Source organism: Fundulus heteroclitus, chromosome 8, assembly GCF_011125445.2.
Source record: "Fundulus heteroclitus isolate FHET01 chromosome 8, MU-UCD_Fhet_4.1, whole genome shotgun sequence".
NCBI lineage: Eukaryota > Metazoa > Chordata > Actinopteri > Cyprinodontiformes > Fundulidae > Fundulus > Fundulus heteroclitus.
In genome coordinates this window covers 18,287,801-18,311,865 of record NC_046368.1, presented here as the reverse complement: position 1 = coordinate 18,311,865, position 24,065 = coordinate 18,287,801, and the positions used below count along the sequence as shown (strand labels likewise).

Genomic DNA, 24,065 nt, shown 5'->3' with positions numbered 1-24,065 from the left:
CGTACATTAGTATCATATATAGGGACAAGCATTACTGCAGTAAATGAAGTGAGAAAAGGGGGTAGGAGTAAAGAAGTGTATACTTCTTCCTGCTTCCTTTTGAACTGATTTCTGATTATCTGTCTTCTGTTTTTATGTATTTTTTTTTTTTGTAATTGTTTGAAAAAAAAACTTTCTTTCATTCATTCACACATAAATGTATTTATATCAGCAGCAGCATCGCAACTGTATATTTTATGAACCAGCATAAAAATAAATGTATAAACACAAATATTATTATGTGCATTATTTTTTTATTACTGAGATTATCATAAATTAATCGATTATGTACTAACTGACTATTTTGGCCCTCCGGGTGACATGTAGCCTACTGCGCGCGCACGCCTGCTGCAGGTGAACGTGAACACCTGACGTTCCCCCGGCGGTCTGTGTGTTGCAACTGGAAATACGCGCTTCCTAAACGGCGTCTTGCAAGAATAAAAGCAGCAAGGATTGGTACCGTTGCTATGAATACAAACAAACCTCGCCGTGCCTCACGCTTTTCTTTTCTTTTTTCTTTTTTTTTCTATTGCCATTAGACTCGGCCTCCCTTTTCTCCCTCCCTCCTCCCCTTCTCTCTCTCTCTCTCTCTGTCTCTCTCTCCCTTCCTCACCCTCTAATGTTTTCCTGCGCCGTTGCCGGGGCGACAGAGGCGTTTCCCAGTGATTTAAGGATACCTCTCACGCTGTTTCCTCACTCTGCTCAGACTGCCGCCGGTCTCCCTGCACGGCAACAGGCGGGAGGGATTCCCCTGCTCGTCGCCTCTCTGTCTTCCCCGTACAAAACAGCTTCCAATCAATCACAACTAGCTACTTTTATTTCTTTTCTTTTTTTGGCTTTTATTTTCCACCGACGCGCCTATCCAGCGGCGACATGTCCCGGAGCCAAAGTGCGGCGTGCGGCGCGGAGCAGAAACTTTAAGAAAAAGAAAAAAAAAAAATACCCAAAACATTTCTGAGGAGGGTTGGAGTATTTTATTTTTTTATTCTAAGAAGATCCAGCGCAGTCCGCAGCCAAGACGAACTGGGACTCCGCGCACAGATTCTAACTGATGAGGTGAAACTTTTTTTTCATAACATCGGCGGATCCTCGCCTCCTTTGCTGGTGGAATATAAAAAGGAAGCCTGCGCCTCCTCCTGCAGGATCGCTCCGGGGGGATTTACCGTGTGTTTTTTTTTTTATCTGTATGATTTCAGGCAGCCTCCAAATGACGTCGAGATGGCTTGTGGCACGCTTCTTCCATCTATTTCCACCTTCGCCAGCGGTCCGACTGACAAGAGCAGATCCATAGGAGGCGCCTTTCTGGTGAGCGTTGCCCACTGCGCGCCGGGCAGACCTTGGGCATCAAGGAATCTCTTTTACGCTCGTCTATTTAAAAAACGCGTGTTTATTTTACAATGCAGCTCCCCCATGTTATTACTGCTGTCAAGGCTTGACACACTCTCTGCTGGGGCGTGCACCGGTTTAGTCAGGCTACTCCAGGCATTCAAACTGGGAAAGCACACATGGCTACCAGCCCAACTCTCCTAGAAAGAATATATTGTCATATATAGTGATTGCACGGAAAATCTCCCGATGGCTATCTGGGCATGCTTGTTTTTTGTTATTTAGTCTGTTTTTTATATGCTTTTCAAGCCAGTTCTAGTATTTCAGGCAGCGCACATTCCAGCGATCTTTCCTCCACCTGACTGAGCTGTGTTGCTGAGCTTCCATAATTATCACCCTCTATCACATTCCTTCTCGAATTAAACGCGTCTGTTTCCTTTTGTTTTGGTCTATTTCTTTGCAAAGCGGAGCAGGGGGGGCATAAGTGTGCACGCGTTTCTTGTAATTAGTGGTAACTTGAAAAAGTTAAGCTCCTTGCTTCACAAAACAAGCTCCTTATCTGGTCTCTGTTAACTTATCTCCAGAAATGGAAGGAGGAGTTGTCCCACCTTAAGAGATCCAGTGTGCCAGAGAGAAGCAGCTGCTGCGACCCAGACCAACCTACTGCCACCAGCATAACCATCACCAGCATGTCCAAGAAGGACAACGAGCAGGATCTGGACTTGGACTACGATTTTATTCTGTCCAACTCCATCCTGCAGCAGCAACAGCAGCAGCAGCAGCAGCAGCAGCAGGAGGACGCCATGGGGTGCAGCTCTGCCCACGCCATGTCGTCGTCCCCGGGTTCCTTCACCTCGTCTTACCAGCTCCCCTCCCCCCAGGACACCACCAGCGAGCTGCTCTACACCCTCCCAGACATCAGTGACGTCTCACCCTCTGGAGGCTTCGTGGCAGAACTCATGAGGCCTGATTTGGACCCCGCGTACCTCCACCCTCCCAGCCTCCACGGCAAGTTCGTAGTCAAGACGACAATGGACATGGGAGACTACAGCCAAGTCATGACCGTAGGCAAGGCCTGCGTCGACCCGGCCCCGGACTCCGCGCCGTCGCGGGCCTCGCCGTCCTTCGCGTGCACGCGGATAAAGCAGGAGAACCCCGGTAACTGCACCATCTCACAGCAGCCCCTGGACCTGCACCTGGCCGGGCTGAACTCTCACGGCCGCGCCGGGCACCAGCCGCGCCCCGGCAACTTGGACCTCCACGGGTTCGCCGGCAACGGGAGGACCATAAGCGGCACTCGGTTGTCTTCGTCGTCTTCCCTTTCCCCAGACAACCCTCTGGGCAGCCGGGAGCACCAGCTGGGCCACCCGCTCTCTCAGATCCCGCTACCTCCGCAGGGGTACCACCACGGTACCTCTCAGGGCTACACCTCCTACCCTCAGGGGTCGTCGGTGCAGTACTCAGGTGATTGGCACACCGCTCTGCGCCATGTTGGATTGCTTTGTACAATCAGTTGAGCCCAGAGTTTACCCGTTCAGTAAAAGCTACTTTAAGTGTTGCTCTTCCCTGGTGTGGTATTAATGTTGGCCATCATCTCTCTCCCCCCCCCACTTGCAGAGGGCCTCATGATCTCCAGCGGGGACTGCTTGCCGGAGGAGCCGAAGCCCAAACGCGGTCGGCGCTCCTGGCCGAGGAAGAGGGTGGCGACGCACACGTGCGACTACGTCGGCTGTGGGAAAACGTACACAAAGAGCTCCCACCTGAAAGCACACCACCGCACACACACAGGTAGAGGCCTCCCTCTCCGGTCGTTGCCTTTTACTTGTACGAGCCGTGCGCATTGAAGCCCCGCTCGTTAATCACGCTCGTTTTTGTCATCTAGAGCTATTCAGCTTTAAGGCTTTCATTGTGGGTTTACGAAAGGGGGGGAAAAAAAATAAAAAATTAAAAAAAAAAAAAACGCGGCCACATCACTTGCACGTTGTTGAACAAACACATTCATAGAAGGGTGGGGGATGGAGTCGGTGGAATCGCTCGTCAGGTGCAGCAAAACAGGTTGACACTGATCCCTGCTCAAATACGAGTGCTATAGGCCTTTTACAGAAGAGCTGCAGGACAGGATGGACCTCTTTTTTTTTTTTTTTTTTTTTTTTTTTGTTGCTGGCGCAGGGGGGGAGCCTGGGCTACTTCACCCTTAGGGTTGGTGCTAACTGCTCTGTGTTTGTGTTTTTTTTTTTTTTTTCTATCACAGGGGAGAAGCCTTACCACTGCGACTGGGAGGGCTGCGGCTGGAAGTTTGCACGTTCGGATGAGCTCACTCGCCACTACAGGAAACACACGGGTCACCGGCCGTTCCAGTGCCAGAAATGCGACCGGGCCTTCTCCAGGTCGGACCACCTCGCCCTCCACATGAAGAGACACTTATGAGACGCGGACAAGACGGCGAAGGCCCGGAGGCTCCAGTATATATATATATCTGTATCTTGTTTTGCAAAATCCCGAACAAACACTTGTTACCAAAACCTGCCTTCAAGCTGACGTCGAGCAACAAGACACGCTGTGGTTGTTCATGGCACAAAGACATTAATAGAAAAAGCCAAAAAAACTGAAAAAAAAAAAAAAAAGCATTACTCCTTTAAGAGCCCCGCTCACGTTGTGCAGGTGACTCGACGAGGCCTCTCAGCCAGGGTTGTAAAACTTTCTGAAAAGGGACCAAACTGGAATTTGTCTTATTTAACCGACAAAACTTGGTGGACCAGGTGCCAGCGGCTTTTAACTGGAAAATTCAGGGAAACCAGGAGCAACAGACAAAACATCTCCAGAGGCCTTCTAGAAGCGAGCAATGGCAAGACTCTACTCCTAATACACACTGTTAAGACAAAACTTTCTGAGTAAACGCAGCGATATTTATCATCCTGTTTCACCTGCAGAAGCCATTCATTTTCAGGTACAATGTTAATTTATACAGAATGGTGCTGAGTAACACAGAAGGTTTCTTTTGGAAATAAAAAAAGGTACCAAAGATGATGGAAATAGATAAAAAAAAAAAAGGGTGAAGCAAGGATAAAAAAAAATGGAAAGTGCCATATAGTTGTTTGTGTTTTCTTCCAAAAAGTATGACTTCAGGTGAAGACTTTTTTTAAAAAAAAACAGCGACGGCAATCTACACCGCACTGCAGCTGCAAAGTGCAATAATTTATATGAAACATTCATATTTTTGTATTGAATGAGTAACTCTGAACAAAGATTCTGTTTTTGTTTATAGCCAAAAAATATGTAATATAAGGTTGAACTTTGTACATTTGTACATAAAAAAAAAGTTTTGTTATTGTTTTTTTTTTTTTTGTATTTTACAGTATAATGAAATAAAATTGTATTTGAACAAAGAACATCCAAGGTGGCGTTTGTAACCCTGATCTCATCCGGATTCCTGTTTCTGTGATGAGGAGCTTGAGGTCAGTAGAAATTTCACAACCCCGTAAACGGAGGAGCGCGTTTAAGCGGCAGCGGCGGCTGACGGTCGAACCGGTCCCGTATAATGATGAGACCGCTGCAGGGCAAACTAGCACAATGTTGCCATTTAAGAGTTTTCCAAAAAGAAAACTCACTCCCTACAATTGTCCTGTTTCTGTGCGCCTTTTGTTTTTTTCTTTCCACCTGTCAGGCAAAGAAAAGAAAAGGGACATATATTCATGGATGACACCAGATCTGATTGCTGCTCTGTGCCGAGGTGTTATGAACGGACACACACACACACACACACACACACACACACACACACACACACACACACACACACACACACACAAACAAAACAAGTGACACTAAGCCTTCCTGTTTCCTATTCATTCTCTCCTCATTGGAGAAAAACTGACATTTAAATCTACCAATGTTGGCAGTTTAATAATAAAACGAATTTCAGTATTTCTCCTTAGTGTCATTATGACTCAGCGACATTTTTTAAATATTTATTTCAGCTGCTGTGAAACAGTCAGAGTCAACAGAAGTCAACACTTCATTTACTCGCTTTCTTTTAGAACAGGCAGCACTAACCAAAACGTGGGAAAACTTCATAGTGTGCAAATTATTCAAAACGCAAGCACTTTAGAACAGATTTTTAACGTAAGCTAGACATGGAACAACCCGAAGGATGCAACTGAAATGAAACATGAGTTTGTAATGTGAGAGTAAACATAAAAGTGGAAGTTAATGGGGATTGGGTTCAACAACCTGCCAGAGACTATGCGTAAATACTATTTTAGAGATTCAGGAATTACTTCTCAATGGAAAACAGTTTTTTTCTTCACATAAGGCTAATAATGAATATAATCTGATTTAAGGCCGGACAATAAATCGATATCAGTATATATATCGCCGTAGACACCTGATCAGCATCAATATGAAATATGTCCGATAAAATGTTCAATAATTCCGCTGAACTCCGACCCAGAACCACACGGTATTCTGGGGGATATAGACAGAGCAGAGGACTTAGCCTCTCATGGCCAAATTTAGCAAAGTTGGCAGTAGGGCTGACATACTTTACAGCTTACATTTAAATAGGGTCACAGTCTAAATTCTGTTTTTTTCTTGTATCAAATAGGTAAACAAAACACTACTCACTAATTATTGATATCGTGATACATATTTCAGCCGTGTCCCACAGCCCTAATCTGATTCCTAGAGTTTTTGCTGATTCGGGTACAGAGGTCAGTGTGCGGCCTCAGGGATTCCTCGGAACGAACAATCTCGTGATCTAGACGTATCTTAAAATATTAGCAGGTAAATAAAGGGATGGATGAACGCATGAGGAGTGGTTATAGTTGACGATATATCTAACACATGGGAAAATAGTGTTTTTCTCTAAAGCACACTGGAAAGCGTTAGGGGAAAAGTGAAGTTCTTCTCAACTTATTAATGGCAAATAGTATTCAGAGGTTGAGGAAGATCAATAAAGCCATTTGTTTTCTCACACTTTCCAAAGAAAAGTGGTAAATTCTGTACAAAATCAAGACAATTTTTTTAAACACTTCTTTCCTTAGCTGTCTGTTTCACCTGTCCAGGGTGTACCCCGCCTCTCGCCCATTGACAGCTGGAGATAGGCACCAGCACCCCTCATGACCCCAATAGGGATAAGTGTGTTGGAAATGGATGGATGGATGTCTATGCATCCTTTTTTAATAACTCTATTTCAGTTTGTTCTGTAAATTATTTCATCATATTTTGTCACATTGAGCTAGAAAAGCTCTATATAGATAAGAGTAGAAATGTTTTTACTGTCTCACACCACAATAAGTGCAATTTCATTGTCGTGGTGTGAAAAAACAACACAATAGCAATCTAGATCTTAAAAAATGGTTAAGTTTGAGAATTTGGTCTTTTGCAATTATGCTGCACTTTACAACAAAAAACGGCTTATAAGCACATCAGGGGCGTTAAAGGGCACAATAATCTTTATTTAGTGCAGTAAAATATCAGCATTTAACCCATTTTTGGACATTAAACATGCATTATTGACACATTCATTTGGATTAAGTTGCATATTATGCCGGGGCTTTCAAATGTGGAACATTGTGGTCTATGTTGCCCCCTGCTGGTTGTTTTAGTTAAAACACCCTGATTTTCACAAGGGGAAACGCTTTCCAGGTCGTCTTTGTACTCATTGGACTTCATATAAGTGGAGACAGAAATATATTGGTTTGTTTTGGTAAAGATTAACATGTTTAATGGTGTAAACATAAAGAACGACAGAACAAAGGTAACACAAGTTGCTTGTTTGGTTCCGATTTAATTTCTTCCCCCAAGGAGCCAATTCATACTCTGAGATTTACCCTTATTTCTGCGAAAAAACATTGCTCTTAAGTAGGAAAACAAAAGGCACATGGGCGAGCTCTGATGCAAAAAGTATCGGATTTTAATTACTCCATTTTATCCTGTTAACAGCAGCCGCCAACAGAGAATCATCCAGTGTCATCATGAAACTTCGATTTGGAACTGGTGAATAAAATACACTTTGGAAAAGGCTTGTTTGCATATATAGTGAACACGAGCAACTGAACAGTGGAGGGAGAAGGGTGAAAACAACTAAAAGCGGTTCCTTTAATCGTCGTCAAAGTTCTGTTGTAAAAGGAAGTTGGCCGCCAAGTTCTCGTTCTTATCGCAGGCGAAGTAGGCTTGGATGACGAGTCCTTCTGGAAAACCCAAGGCTTTTAGCTGGATGGAAAGCAAAATATGCAAGTTAGTCTAACAAAACTGGAATCAAGTTTTTATCTTAAGCTCTAGTGGTGAAACTAAACTGAAGTTCAGGATGATCCAGAAACTGGAGATTGCCACGCTCCACCTCACCCTCTCGATGGCTTCTTTCTCCTGAGGCGTGACCTGGATGTAGCTCGTCTGACCCCCGCCAGGTGTGCCACCCCCCACCCCTCCAGCTCCTCCTCCGCCGCCTGCTGGCACCGGGTCTGGATTAGGATCGTTCAGCATCTGGATGAACTGTTCTTGGTGGCTGCTGATCTCCTAGAAACGCGAAGGAATGGATCAGTGTCGCCGAAAGAAACGTGCAAAGAGGGCGGGGGGGGGGGGGGGGGGGTTGGGGACAAATTAAGAAAACTGCTTGCATGCACGAGTGTGGAAGGTGTTTTACGTGGCAAGAAACCATTTAGGTGAGTTTAGATTATATCAATCCATTTTTTGCAATTATTCTGCAATCTAAGTAAAATTGTGTTTCAGTTGTATCGTGGTGGAGCTCTGTAAGTCAAATAATGTTTAAGTTTAAGCTGCAAGATGGTATTTTTTTTAATTCTTAAGCATCAATTGCATCCTTCTTAATCTTAACTTTTCATATTTCATCAAATTACAACATAAAACCTTGATAAAAAAAATAAAAAATATACAAAATAATATATATACATATACACATTATATATATATATATATATATATATATATATATATATATATATATATATATATATATATATATATATATATATATATATATATATATATATATATAAATACCGACACAAAGTTATTGTAATTACTGTATTATTGTAATTACTTGAGGACTCGAATTCCAACATATAGAGGAAGGTGTCCAGGTTATATTTAAATATTTATGGCCCATTTACCAAATTTTATGCTGGAACATTGACCTGAATATACAGTATGATCCCCACTTTAAAGTTTGGTGGTGGCAGTATGATGCTACGGGGATTTCCTTTGTCCAGGGAGAAGCTGGTCAGTTGATAAGATGATGGGTGAAGCTAAATAATGAATTATCCAAGAAAAAAAAACATTAGAAGCTGCAAAAGACTTGATCGATGCAGAGGTTCACCTTCCAGTGTTACTGATGGGGACTTATTATGAACACATGGCAGACTTTTTAGGTTTTTACTTGTTGAAGAAATACTTGAAAATGCTGCACTATTTTTGCTTTAGCTTATCACACAAAATGAAACAAGCATAAATCTGTCAATATACGGTTGGCTTTGGTGGCAATGTATCTTTAGAAGAGCTAGAAGTTTTAAATTTCAGGCCAAAATATGATGCTAGACTACTAGGGAAGTGTGTCACAAGTAAACTGGCCTTTTGTTGGAACCCCCCCCCCCCCCCCCCCCAACAGTAAACCATAAGAGTTTTTTAAACTAGAAATGACATTTTCTTAAGGTCTGCCGCTTCCTCACCTGCAGCAGCTCCGGGTTCTCCCTGCCGATCTCCTGCAGCAACGAGGGCAGCAGGGCAGGATTCTGCTGAATCAGCTGCCGCATCACCTGGAACTGAGGCTGATTTCTGAGGAAGCTCAACGGATTGCCTGGAAGCACAAGTTAAACCGTTAAGCAGCAGAGGAAGCGTGATTCCTCGCCTCGTTTAGGGCAACTTTAGCTTCTCTTTTGGAATCGGGGTCTTTCTTTTACCGCCTGCTGCAGCGCTCGGTGACGATGCGGTGTCGGCAGGAGAGCTGACACCTCCAGAAGGAGCGGCTGGTGTTCCGCTCGCTGGAGGCGCTGTGGCGTCAGGTCTTGCGACAGGACCCTGATCTCTGGTCGGCATACCCTGTGGGGGGGAGGCAGGCCTTACACTGGTTGGCAAATCAACAGCGAGGGAGGATGACTATTGCATTTCTTGTGAAAGTACTTTTTTTTCCCCTGTGCATGTTCATGGGTTTACATAAAAAGAAATAAAGTGTATTTTGTGAAACCATATCTATCAAGTATATAAGATTTGTGCGCCGCCTATTGTGTAGAACGGATGTGTAGTAGGATGAAGGGTGCAAAACGCTGTTTACTACTTAGCCAGGAGGGAGCAATGTCATTTTTTTCTCTCATTTTTTGATACCTAATGACTACCAGACCATTGTAGGCTGAAACTTCAATTCTATGTCTACGAGTGTTTAAAAAATGATTAGCTGAAATATTCAGAAATATTGGTCAAACGGCCGTTAGTTGAAGCATTCAGCATGCTGAGGTGAGTAAATCCTCCTTGCATGGGGACTAGGGGTGGGTATTGCCAAAGAAGTCACGATTCGATTCAGATCACGATTCATCACGATACTTGAATTATTGCGATGCATCGCAATGCATTGTGATATTTTCACTGAACACTGTTAGAAAAAAATACAGCCATTACCAGTGGCTGACTGGCGGTGTATGATCTGGATAGTGTCTTCAATTGATACATAATTATTTATACATAGCTGTATATATTGAAACGACTTTTGGAGGTATTGTCATGAAAATAAATATTACTATTACTGGAGTGGTCACAGTGACAAAAAGTGCTTAGGATATATAAAACTTAAAATAACAAAATAAAGATAATCCGTGCCGTTTACATGGCCTCAGTGGTCCTTTAAACCAATGAAATGAAAACATTCAAATGTATGCACGTGTAGATGTTGGAGCTAGCTTGCAATCGAGTGTTGTTTGTTAAATCAGTGCTTGTAGCGCTCGCGGCTCTTGTTTTTCTGGATGGCGCCTCTGCATGTGTGCCTTTAAGTTTGTTGTGTTCCCACAGTATTTCATTATGATGCAACAGTGTTTGCAAATTGCGTGCATCATATCAATTTTGTTTTTACCTTCTTTGTTTTTAAAGCCAAAATGTGTCCAAACATCTGACTTGAAATTTGATGGAGCCGGGCGAATTTTCTCAGTCTCCTCCATGTTTTGTTTATGAATGACTCGTCGCAGTATCCCACGGCCGGAAATGCTTGTGACACATCCGCAGCGACATCTACTGGACTGGAAGTTGTATTCCACTTGTTTTTGGCTGATGTTCGCCAACCATTCATCCATTTTATTTATTAGTTTATTAAATTAATAAATCGATACATGGCGTCAAGAATAGCCGGAATATGAAAGCATGGACCGACAAGGACCTCAAGTCAGTCAAGTGATGTGGAAATTTGCTCACATGCGCATTTATTTCAATGATAGGACTCCTCGTACCGAGAGCAGGTATTCCATAGCTCTGTCGGGGTTGTTGAAGCTCGCTCTCAGAGCTGACACCACTTCCTCTCTCCCGTAGCCCAGGAGCATCATCTCGTTCACCATGGCATCATACGACGAACCTGTCACTAAAGACATGAGCACAGACGCTCGCCGGTTCATCAACTGAACTTTAACAGAGAAATCAGAAAGCATTGATCCTAACAGTGATCAGAGACAGCATTCATTAGGTTTCAGGTTCTCTTCAGCGCTCAAGACCAAACACAAAGGGAGACATGCGGGTTCACTTAGCAGCAACACGTTTTCCACCGTAGGGACCTGCAGACGTGTGCTTGATGATTATTAGGCCAGCCGATAAATAACCAAACACAGAAGAGCGTCATAGACACGGCCTTACCAAGAGTTGAAACAGCTTCACTGATCAGGTTTGAGCTCGATGACGACTCAGAGCTCCTAAAAGGAAAAAAAGAAATATAAACAAAACATCCTCGTGTCACTTCTCCACAGCATGATGCAGCCGACCACATATCTGATACTTACCCACTACTGCCACTAGTGGTGGAGGACGGCTCAGCAGTCGGAGATGGTTTCTCCTCTGGCTTGGCCTCCGGCTTGCTGTCCCCGGACGCCGACTCTGCCGGCTTGTCTGCGCTGGTCGGAGCCCCAGGAGGCGCTGCGGGAGCGGCGCTGCTGGCAGCTGAAGCGGCTGCCGCTTGTGTGGTGGCTGCAGCCGCTTTGGGCTGAGAAAAGGGTGTGTAAAATATCTTAGTCAGATAAAAGCTTCTACTTAACTCTCAGTTGTGTTTTATGTCATTGTCCTGATTCTAAATGATGTCCATTGAACAGTAAAAGTCATTAAAAACCTCTAACTTCTCTCCTCATTTGTTATATGATACAATCGTCTACTGTCTGAATAAACCAGAAAAACACTGCAAGTGTTAAAACTGTAAATCCTGAACCTTTGTCACCATGACCACCACAAAGTTCTTCTCATCGATGTTGTACTCTTTGAGAAGCGTGTCATCGTTTAGGATTTTACCTGTTAAAAAAACAAAAACAAAGAAGTAAACGACTGTTTGAAATTAGGCACGCTTCATTGTTAACCAATCACATGCTGAATGAATGAAACATCGATAATGTGGGTGAAGAATTCCCAGGAAAACAAACGTCTAATGGTCACACTGCAACACACTGCAAAAACGGATCTAAAAATAAGCAAAATGTTCTTAAACAGTGTTTTTGTCCTTGATCTAAACAGGTAAATATGATCATTTGCCAGTGGAATGAGTATTTTGACCCCTAAATTAAGATAATAAGACATCCTGCACTTGAAATAAGATGATGGAGATGAGTTGTTACTATTTTAAGTGCACAAATCTTATTCTATTGGCAGATCATCTTATTTACCTGCTCAAATCAAGGACAGATACACTAATTTTAAGAAAATTTTACTTATTTTTAGTTCCGTTTTTGCAGTGCATGCTTTACACTGAAATCTAAAATGCATCAGATAGTGTTTAATAAACAGGGAAAAATATCTGAAAGTGTTCCAGCTAAACAGGTAAGTTTTAACGGATTAGTTACAGTTGCATTAGTTAGAATCACATCATTTGTCTCACTTTAGGGATGAGGGAAAAGCCTTAAAATAAATGTCTGTCATTGCTGTGGCATTATCTCACACTTTACACATAAAAAAATAGTTTTACTTTAAGGACATTGTCTTAGTGGACTTAACAATGTAGAGTAAGACCAACAGTGGCACAACTGTTGGTCCCGCTGCTGTTAATGCTTTATACCGCCTGCTGTTCATAATGTCGGAGCACACAGAGAGGGTGATCTTTGCTCTAGATCAGAGTCCTCTGTCATACACTATCTTTTTCTATTGCTTTTTGTGGGACGTATGTCTAGAGGCTGGTTTTTGAGTTTTTCTGGTAACTGTGCCGCACGTTTTGGATCATTATGAAAGAACCAACCGGGACGTTCACGCAGATTTCTTTCCAAAGTCTCCTGGGTGTTCCAACGCGTTCGTGAACTTCAGGGAGATACGTTAAAGTATCGAGGCTTTAAAGATGGAACCCAGGAAGAAAAGATGAAGGAAATGAAAGAAGGAAGGGTGGATGGATGCAAGTACGGAGGGAATCAAAGAATGGAGGGATGAAACGATGGAAGTAAGAAGACAAGTGAGGAGAGCAGAAAGGAAAGACAGAAAGGTAAATATGAAGGAAGAGATGGGCACAAAGAAAGACAAGATTAGGAAGAGAGGCATGAAAGGAAGGAAAGAAGTGTGGGACGAGGGGGAGGAGGATGGAAAGTAATGAAGGAAGGGAAGAATAAAAAGGAGTGAAGAACTGAAACCAAATGTCTGTATGTTGCAGAGTGCAAAAAGACCGATGGGAGGGAAAGAGAAGTCAGGTGGAAGGAAGAAGGCACAAATGGAAGGAAGGCAGACCAGACAGATACGACTTTTAGACCATAGGATAAGAAAAAAGGAAATCTGGAAATAGAAATATTTTTTCCCCACTCGTTTCTTTTTCCTTACTTATCCAGACCTGGAAAACCAAATTACTTACTTCTCGAGAGTCCAGTTTGCTCTGTGAGATTATGCCACAGCGAGAAAACGGGATTTATCTTCTGGCTTTCTCCCCACAAATCCTTACCAAGTGTTTCCGACAAATGGTAAAGATGAACGGACACGGATGGAAAAAAAAAAAAAAGCAAAAAAAAAGCTGCCCTATCTGATGGAGACGTGCGTAACATACCAGCATAGATCAGTTTCTGTCCGGCAACAGAAAAATTCTCCTTCCCCTTCTCCTGTTCAATCCTCTCTTTTAACGTTTTTACCTAAGGGGGGAAAACAAAGGTGGAAAGCGTTAACAATGGCGTGTGTGTGTGTGTGTGTGTGTGTGTGTGTGTGTGTGTGTGTGTGTGTGTGTGTGTGTGTGTGTGCCTCTTTGTTGGTTTAGTTGCTCTGGGTAAATTGTGCAGGAGCTGGCTGCCGTACAGCTGGTCTCAGGGATCAAACCGCCTACAGGAATGACAGCTTTCTTCTACACTCCCAACACAAACTGGGGGGTTAGCTTGACTTTTACACACAAAGTCAAGCTAAAACTACTGAGAGCCGCCTCTTAATTGGAATAAAATGACGTTTTTAGTTCCCGGGCATTGAAAACATGAGCTTACCGAAAGTAAAACTTAGTGGGTTAATCATTTCAAACCTCATCTGGAAGCTCAGGCGGGCTGCGGCTAATTACTGACAACGCAAGTCACTTTCCCCCCCACATGTACAAGTCAGTTAGAGGAACCTGTTTAGAGATGATCGCTGAATTAGACGTAGCCTTAGTGAGGCGGATTAAGGACACGTGAATCCACGATATTCCGTGGATTTCCACGATCCTCTCCGCAAAGCCGCCTGTTATGACATATTGCAAAACTGTTCTCGGTTCCAGGACATACCCGACTCCCACTCCACCCCCCTTCACTCTTATTTTTATCGCTCACCGTCTCCTCCTCATCGATGTCAATTTTAAAGGTCTGCTGCTGTAAAGTCTTCAACGTCACCAGCATGTTGTCGGCCGAGCTTTATCCACTAGACTGGTTTAAACCTACTCAATCCAACTTGGAAGACTCTTTACTGCTTGTTTTTCTTTTTTCGTCGGCTCATCACAAACTGTCAGCCGCCATGACTATTCGGTTTTCTTCTTCGTGGGTTTTACGTTGAGGTTATGGGTCCACCTAGTGGCTAGATAGTGAACTGCATGTCAGGTGATAGTACGCTTAGTATTTGTAATGTTGGTGTGACAAAAAAAAAAAAAAAAAAAAAAAAAAAAAAAAAAAAAAAATATATATATATATATATATATATATATATATATATATATATATATATATATATATATATCACTTTTTTAAAACCTGATTAACATGTAATATTTGGTTGTGAACTGTCAGATCTTTCGTCACTTCAGCAGCACTTTTACTTGTTCTTGTACTTGTCTGTTTTATAGATAAAACTGACTTAAATACAGTCTATGGGTCAACCTTACTCATTTAATACTAGCCTTGAGTAGAAATATGGCAGTTTTACCACTTTATTTACACTTAATTTAACGCAACAAGTTTAACATGATTCATGTATTTTAATAAGGGGATTGACTTTTAGTTTAATTCCTGTCTGCAGATTTCCAAACTGCATTGGTGGAAAAGTCCAGTGGCATTCTTTCGGCTTGCTGGCTGGCAACGTGCAATAAAAAGGAAGGAGAGAGGAAGCTAAATTAAGTTACTCGATACATTGTAGCCGTTTTAAATCCGTAACTTTTTACAGCCTTGGTATACCTTGTTACCTGTAACCCATGCCTATATTTGTGGGATACACAACACAACGTTTACAGCTTCAGTGTTTTCAGTGTTGATAGATTTGTTTGTTTTGATTTTTTGTTCAATTGTTTGTGTTTAATTCTGGGGTAATAATGAAAATTTTGTTATATTTAAATTGTTTTATGAAGAAATACATCAAGTTCATGCAAAGTATTAATATTAACACTATCAAGCTTCCCTTGGGTTATCCTGGATGAAACTTGTAAGAGAGTCTGAAATTAACATCATTGTAGCTGTGAAGCCAAGGGGTGGAACTATGCTCTTGGTGTAGGTGCTTTGCTACAAGAGGGACTGGTGCACTTCAGAAAATTGATGCCATCATGAGGAAAGAACCTTCCAAATCCTGAAGGAATCTCTGTAAAGTTTAGCATTTTCAGAAGGTTTGGAAAATAACAACAAATACCCCTTATTACTCTGATATTTAGCTATTAGAAATGTATTTTCAAACTAATCTAAACGAGCAAAGGTTTAATTTGATTTGATATCAGTTAGGAACAAGGATGAACCCAAGACTTTTTTTCTATACATGAATATTTTGTTTCAAGTTGGTATTCAATGTTTTCATTAGATTAATAATGGTTTGGTCAAAAATTGAAAATACAGAAATGTTGACAGGAAACTAACATTATTGACAATTTAGCAGTAATAGAAATGCAGGGTTTTGCAGAATAGTTTACTGGTCAATTATTATTATTATTATTTTCATGCTCTCCAAGTGTTTTTATTTAGCACTTACCTGTTTTACTATGCAGCAGTTTGGGATTTGTGTAAATATAATGTGCATTACAAATCCAATGTATTATTATTATTAGTTTATAATTACGCTACACCTGGGACATGACTAGTATACCGTAACTAATAACTAATAACTAGAGTGACTTTAGAGCCCTGCTAGCTAAGTCGGTAGAGCTTGAGACTCTTAATCTCAAGGTTGGTGGTTTGAGCCCCACATTGGGCAATTGTGTTTATGGGGGAGTGGCGGCCTAGTGGTTAGAGCAGGCATGCTTGTACTCTGACAAGGTTTCAAGGACCTGTTTCAATCCCCAAAGAATACCACTGTGGGTCCCTGAGCAAGACCCTCAGCCCCAGATTGCTGCCCACTGCCTCCCTGGGTTACATACAGAAGGTACATTTAATTGTAGTGTACAATGGCAATGAAAAATAAAGATTTCTTTCTCCCTCTACTGTCTGATTTAAGCTCTGATTTTGCCGTCAAGGAAAACCTGCAACAAAAGACGCTTCCTACCTCGGAATCGTTAGTATCTGGGTTTTTTTTTTTTTACTCCATCAGAAGAAAACAAAACTGTCTGAACGCTGTTTCTGCCCGTTAAAACTTGTATTGTAGACCTGAAACCACAGACCCTTCACTCAGTATTCAGAGCTTTTATGTGCTACAGTCTTTTTTTTTTAAAAGTTGCTGTCCAACTCATACTTTATGTGGCCTGCTGAGTGCAAAAGACAAAATGATTGAGGTTTTCTCTTCAATCTCGTCTAGTACTTTGTTTCCTTTCGCAGGACAAATCAATCTGCCCGTCCTTATCTCCCACTTCTCCTTCTGTCCTTCTGCATAGTCTTTGAACGTCTCGCTTTTTCTGGGTCCTGAGATCTGCCTCTCTTCCTCCATTCAGACAACCCCCCCCCTATCGCAGAAGGAGCAGCAGCCTCACTGGCATTGGCCTGTGCATCCTCTCATCAGGCATCGCTTATGCTGCTCCACTCGGAGGCAGCACCGTTGCCCTCTTTCCCCCCTCTCTTCTCCCTCTGCGTGGCTGTGGCTCCCGCTCTTGTCTCCAGGGGTCGTCAGTCTGCCATCGGGCCTTCTTCTGAAGTGGGGAGCTGCAGAGATTACGGTCTGATCCCTGGTGACACAGAGATATTTTTAAAAGATGATGTTAGACATGTGAAATAAAGACTCAGGCCCCCCCCTTCTTAAACAGGCCGGATAGGAAAGGACATGTGAAGACGCGCTTTCCAGCGAAACACAGACACGTTTTCAGCATACCTCCAACAGCTCAACACCTTTTTGTGGGAACATCTGCGCTGCAGCAGTGCACGCGAGGGGGTCTCGGACAGATGTGCGAAAATAAAACACGCAGAAGTGCACAATGTGTGGCTTCGGTCAGCAGGGTTCTTGCAGGCCAGGCTGCGTGGCTCAGAGCGCAAACAGACGACTGGACGGGTGCCGAGGTGGGTAGGGTAGGCAGAAATATTACTCGAGTAAGAGTAGCACTACTTCAACATATTTTTTACTCAAAGTAAAAAGTACCCAGCCAAGAAATTACTCAAGTAAGGGTAAAAAAGTGTTTGGTCAGAAGGCTACTCAAGTACTGAGTAATTATGCATTTATTTAAATGATTTCATATTTAAAAAAAGATGGACTAAGTCTGGCAAAAATATTAAATGATGTACAGATTCTTGTATTTTAACGACTACAAACAATAAATAGTACAAATTAACAAATTCAGGCAGAAGAATTACAGTTCTAGACAATGTTTTTCAACATAAAACATATGTAACGAAGCAATTAATATTTACAGTAAGTAAGAACAGTGCCAAGTACTTGTGATGACAATATCTACTGTTTACTGTATGGTTACTTGACCTGTAAATGGCTCGATGAGCTCTGCAGACAGAAAATACCATTAAAACAACAAAGCTTGTGTACAAACAAAAAGTCTCACCTTAATATAAACTGTAGATGTCTCTCTGGTGCATTTTTTTTGGTCGAAACAAGTTTGTTCTTTATTCAGTGAAGTTACTTGGTTGGTAGAGTAGCCAGAGATTTTACTCAAGTAAGAGTTGCAATACTTCATAATATTGACTCAAGTAAAAGTAAGAAGTACAGTGTAGTAAAACTACTCCTAGAAGCACATTTTGTTCAAAATGTTACTCAAGTAAATGTAACTGAATAAATGCAACTCGTTACTAACCCCCTCTGGACGGGTTTAACAAAATGAAGGCTACTGGCATGCTGTCTCGCCCAAGTGCAGTGACTAATAGTGCCTACTCCTGAAATTTAACTTTAAACAGTACCTTGGACAAAATATTCATACTTCTATGCCTTTTTTTTTTCCCTCAATGCAACCACAAACTTCTGTGTATTTTACTGGGATGTTATGTGACAGACCAAGTAGATCATAAGAGTGACATCAAAGTAAAACACATGTTTTTTAACATCTCTTTTAGAATATTATAATAAAGACCCCATCCTCTAGTACTCTGATACCCCTGAACATAATCCATTGCAACCTATTGCCTTCAGGTGCTCTGATGCTGGTATAAATTCAGCTGCTCTGTGAAGGCCAATAGACAACAAACATCATAAAGACCAAGGACTACAGCTGGCAGGCCAGAGTCCTTACAGAGCTCCATTCAATCATGATCAGGAAATGGAAATAGTATGGCCTTACTGCAAAAACGAAACAATAATTTATAAAAAAAAAACAAAAAAAACAAAAACAAACAAAGACATTCAAGAAGAAAGCAATTGTAGTAAAGGCCATAAGAAGTCCTGCTGGTGGTTGAGATGCTTGTCTGTAGCAGAGACATGGAAGTTGGTTACAGTTGATGGGAGCATTGATGGGGATGAACATAGGAGTGGAGGTTCACCTTTCAGCAGGTCAGCCCTAAACATACAGCCAGAGATACATTAAAACGGTAGAAATCCAAGCGTGTTCATGTGTTAGAACGGCCTAGTCAAAGCCAAGCAGTCTGCGCACTGCGGATGCTCAATGTTCAAGCTTTGTGAGTTGGAGCTGTTTTGCAAAGACAGCCTCACAAAAGTATTCACCACCTGGCATTTTACATGCATGCAACTTTGATGATTGGTTATGCAGAAAACTTCAACACGCATAACTGTTCACCCCCTCCTTTGTAGAGTCACCTTTTGCGGCAAGCATAGCTGTACGTCTCTTTAGATATGTCTCAGCTTGCCAGGTCTTGCCACTGGGACGTCTGCATATTCCTCGAGGCTAAACTGCTCTAGCTTCTTCATATTGGATGGTTTCCACTTATATAATTTTCAAGTCTAGCCACAGATTCTCAATTAGACTGAGGTCGTGACTTTGAGTAGGCCTTTCCAACATATTTGAATGTCTCCCCTTAAAGCTGCAGCAGGAAGTTTTGAGAAAACCACAGACTTAGCCTGAAAATTCGAACAAGCACACTTTACAGGTCCCTCCCTTCTTGCGTTCTGCTGCGCTTACAGCCCTCCCCCCACAGCTCCTCCCCCACAGCGGAGCCTGCCGAGCCGCTCCAGCGTTTACCAGTCTTTGTTTTCTGAGCAGGCGCCACTCAAAAAGTTGGCAGTTTTTTTTTATAAAGCAGGTCGTTTCTCCGCCACAGGCACTCTCGAGCTTGAATGACGGGAGCGTTGTGCGGGGGCAGGGGTGTGAGCGGCGCGTACACAAGAGTGATTGACGCTGCTAACAACCAATCAGAGCCAGGCATGACTGTGATTGGTTGTTTTGGTCCGGGAGTGGTGTATTTCTGCGAATGGCTGTAGGACCACTGGGAGGAGCCAGGTGAACTTGATTTATTTATTTTTTTCAGATTAGCTGTCTCAATTTTTACTGCCAGGACAAAGTGACAGTTGTAATATATATATATATATATATATATATATATATATATATATATATATATATATATATATATACACTCACACACACAAAGTTACCAACTGCTGCTTTAAACCTTAGCAGTATGCTACGGGTCATTGTCCTGCTGGCAGGTGAAACTCTGTCCCAGTCTCAAATCACAGGCGGACTGATACAGGTTATAATCAAGAATGGAACTGCATTTAGCACCATCCATCTTTGACTCGGACCATTTTCAGTCCATGCTGCTGAAAAACATCGGTGCATCATTATACTGCCACTGCCATGTTTCAGGGGGATGGATGGTGTTCCTGGGGTGAAGGGATGTGTTGGGTTTGGCTGAAACGTTCCATTTTAGCCTCATCTGACCACAGCGCCGTCCTCCATGCATTTGGGGAATCTGCCTTTTAGCAAACCTCAAAACGCGTATTCTTTTTGAAAACATCGTTTTTTTTGCTTTTTTCTGGCCACTCTTCCATAAAAGCCCAACTCTTATGGAGTGGACAGCTTATTGTAGTCCCATGGACAGCTCCTCCAGGGTCTGCTGTGCAGATCTGCAGCTCCTTCAGGGTCACCTTTTGTCTCTGTGCTGCCTCTCTGATTAATGCCCTCCTCGCTCGCTCTATGAGTTCTGGTGGGCGGCCCTCTCTTGGCAGGTTTGTTGTAGTACCGTGTGCTCTCCATTTGATGGATGTGATGATGCTCCAGGGGAACATCAAAGACTTGCATTTTTTTAATAAGCCTACCCTGAATTGTACTTAATTTTGTCCCTTAATTTTGTCCTCACACATGGTGTGACACCTTTTGCTTAGTGGTGCTGCAGCCTCTGGGTCCTTCAACAAAGGTGTGTTTATACTGGAGAGGTCACGTGGCACTTAAGATTGCAAACAGGCCGACTTCATTTTCCTCACTATAGGACTTTTGAAACTAATTTGTTGTACCAAAACATTTTCAGGGCTTTTATATCAAAGGGGGTGGATGTATGTATATGTTTTTCATTTTGTTTCTCATTTCACTTTACCAACTTGACTATTTTGTACAATTCCGTCACATAAGATTAATTAGATAAAACTGAAATATATATTTAAAGCATGGCAAGTCAACAGCTGAAACCTATCATATTTTAAAATGCCATTTTTCACCGTTAAATCATCAGATTTATGTTTTAAAGGCTGTATTTATGCAGCGGATCCTGACCCTGGTCCTCAGGGACCGCTGTCCTGCATGCTTTAGATGCGTCTCTGTTCCAGCTCACTTGATTCAAATGACAGCATGATTGCATGACCTCCTCTACAAGCCATCAAGTGCTGCAGAAGCCTCTTAATCATGCAGTCATTTAAGTCGGGTGTGTGGCAGTGAGGAGACTCCTAAAAGACGCAGGACAGGGGTGCTTGAGGGCCAGGGTTAGGAACCGCTGCGTCAGAGCAGGGAGGAAGACAATAGTCCGAATTCTGATAACTTTATTATCAAGTTAAAAAAAGACAATGAATTACAATATTTACAGCATATCCAGAGATAAATGGAATAAAATTGTAAACAATCATTCTAGGCAACATCACAACCCACCATCAGGTAATCAGATTTATATAGGAAAAAAAAAAGGCAAGAAGGAGAGATTCTAGTTTCAAACTATGGAGACAACAGTCTGAAAAGAGAAATGCTTTTTGAAACAAACTAAACATATGTACAAGCATCCAGTGTGTTTTCAGCGAGGGCGGGAACATTTGGTAAACTGGGGAGTTTACAGTCTGGATCCTGAACACAGTGAAGGATTCATCAAAGATCATCACACAACGACGAACAACGTAAGGCCGACAGCTTCATGGCCACATTTGTCCAGACTCCTCTGGGTTGACGCCAGGTCGGGCGACAAAACCGTATTCCCACAACTACTTTCACAGGGCTTTCCCCTCCGGGGTGGGGTGGGGGAGACGAGTCGGTTCTGGGAAATGTGAGAACAGCGTCAAGATTCGGCACCAACTCAACTGGTTTTAAGGTATTTCAGGAACTGCGGCGCAGATACGGGCTGCTGTCATCGCCTGTTGTTGACTGGGAAGATTAGGAGATTATGGGCAGGTACACATGGACTAAACGAGCCGTCACCGTTTTAGGTAACCGTCAGGAGATAGTGGAGTGACAAGGTTTTTGGAGACGCTGGGGCCCGGCTACATCTAGAGGCCGACTAGAAACCCAGATGGTGGCGAAGCTCAGAGGAGGAGCAAGCGGGTGCATGCTTCTAAAAAGGACTACTGTTTCCATCATCCCTTCATTCGCCACAATAAAAACTCTGCCCGGTAATTGAGAACTGCAGAAGTTTCCTTTTTATGCTTCCTTTTTCTTCTCCTTCCCTGCACAACAAAAAAAAAAAGCAACCAGACATTGTACAACAGCTTGATAATGTTGGATTTGAGAGTTTAAAAAGTCTCTAAAAGGTTATCTTCATATTTTTTTTTCTTCCCCAGAAAAATAAAAAACACCAAAAAGAAAAAAACCGGGGTTCAAAAATCCTTTCTGAAACACCACAATTCACACACTTAACAAGGAGTTTTTGTTTTCTATACATGGCTGCAAACATGTAGCTTTCCTAGGCCCTACATGTTGAACTATAATCCCAGGATTCCAAGGTCCAAACCCAGAATTCGCCATCTCCACCGACAGTTCAATGCAAATATATATATAAAAAAAGACAAATACAGCAGCAAACACAGCAGGCTTCATAAATATTTTGGTACCGAGAACACAGCCCCCATTTGTTGGGCTCCTCAATAAATTTAAAAATCAGAGCTATCCGCTGTTTTTTTTTTTTTCTTTTTTTTTCCTTTTTAAATCACAGATTGTTCACCGTTTCCTGTCGGTTTTACTACCAATTGGACAAAAATTTAATTTAATCATTGTCGTATAAGGCTTTAGGGCATTTAAGCAGCAACTTCCAACAAATACAATCTCTGCTTTTCCCCCCCCCCAAGATCAACAAGATAAATCAATGTTTGAAAAAAAAAAAAAAAACACCACGCATATGTGGACTACTACAGGTTTATCAACACAGAAGAGTTTTAAAGTTTTTTTTAACTTCTAAAAAGTCACATATCTGGGGTGTTCTGCTTTGCTTACACTTGTCTTTTCAGTGATTTCTCTTGTTAGAACTGAATAAAGGAAAAAAGCAAAACACTGCTTCCTGACTTACATTTATGATACAACTTTAATGAACCGATTAAAAGCCAATTAAAGTTTTTTTTTTTTAAAAAAGGAGACATTTGGGAACCTGAAAAACTGAGAAAACAGAGCCCAGACTGGACATAATGTTGGCTAGAGTTTCTCTTTTAGTCCTCATGACCTTCAACAGATTGAATGGTGCCAAAAATATTCCAATATGCCAATCAGCGTGGCAGCAGAAATTGAACTGTTGAAGTTGCCAAAGCTTGAAGAAAATAGCCAAGGATGCATTTAGCAACCCTCCCGTCAGACTAAAATTGTACAATGACATTAAAAATCTGCAAGACTGGCCTCTGCAGAATACAAGCAGAAAAAAAAAAACATTCACACAGAACATCTGTGGTGAGATGATGGTGTTTGATCATGGCTGTGGGAGCTGGGTCCCGGGTGATGCGTGGAGGAGTCTGGTAGCAGCAGTGACCGACTGTCCTGCCATTGCATTGTTGCAACAAAAAGCACCTCCCCAAGCAGCTGACACGGACAACCCTTGCTCATTAAGACCATAATAAAATAAAATAAAGAACATCAGTGCACACACCTCCATATTGTACATACTGGCAGGTTGCTGGCAGATTGGGAATCATTATGGCTAGCGTTCAAATGCAATACGCATGTCTCTCACGTGTACGGGAATTTGACAGAACGTGAAAAAAATATTCTACTGCAGAGGCATGCACGCCTTCTGCAAGCAGCTTAAGCTGCATTTTAATGATTGCGAAGGAGACCATGGGGCTTTAAGCTGGGGTAATGGGGAACTAAGGTGCTAAACAAACGTGATTGAGCAAGGAGCGCGCTACCTTTGCACACACTGGAAGTAAGACTGGTTGTTGAACCATCATGTCTTTAATGGGCAAAGGCAAATAAATATATGTCTGGACGAAAATCCTGCTTCCTTAAAGTCGTTAAACAGCTATTTGGTATGTTTGCCAGTATAGGAGTTGCATTGTAAGGCACTCGTTTCAAAACGCAGCCAAGGACTGAGCGTACTGTGGTCTGATTCTGCGCACGGTGTATTCTGTGCTCGGCTCGTGCTGTCTGGGTCTCTGCAGAGGGGGTCGCACATACACCT

General features: G+C 42.3%; 2 protein-coding genes across 2 annotated transcripts; one reads left to right on the top strand and one right to left on the bottom strand.

The window, feature by feature from the left end:
* The first annotated feature begins 652 nt into the window (after nt 1-652).
* klf4 (Kruppel-like factor 4) lies at nt 653-4,505 on the top strand. Its single transcript, XM_012869006.3, has 5 exons — nt 653-1,095; nt 1,236-1,344; nt 1,950-2,829; nt 2,983-3,153; nt 3,617-4,505. The coding sequence occupies exons 1-5, from the start codon at nt 1,091-1,093 to the stop codon at nt 3,790-3,792; spliced, it is 1,341 nt and encodes a 446-aa protein (XP_012724460.2). The 5' UTR covers nt 653-1,090; the 3' UTR covers nt 3,793-4,505.
* A 2,562-nt stretch (nt 4,506-7,067) lies between these two features.
* Nucleotides 7,068-14,521, bottom strand: rad23b (RAD23 homolog B, nucleotide excision repair protein). The gene is made up of 10 exons (XM_012868999.3): nt 14,310-14,521; nt 13,571-13,652; nt 11,771-11,850; nt 11,352-11,551; nt 11,209-11,264; nt 10,812-10,939; nt 9,282-9,420; nt 9,051-9,178; nt 7,711-7,881; nt 7,068-7,578 (listed from the first exon to the last, which is right to left on the bottom strand). The coding sequence occupies exons 1-10, from the start codon at nt 14,373-14,375 to the stop codon at nt 7,465-7,467; spliced, it is 1,164 nt and encodes a 387-aa protein (XP_012724453.2). The 5' UTR covers nt 14,376-14,521; the 3' UTR covers nt 7,068-7,464.
* Nucleotides 14,522-24,065: the final 9,544 nt, after the last annotated feature.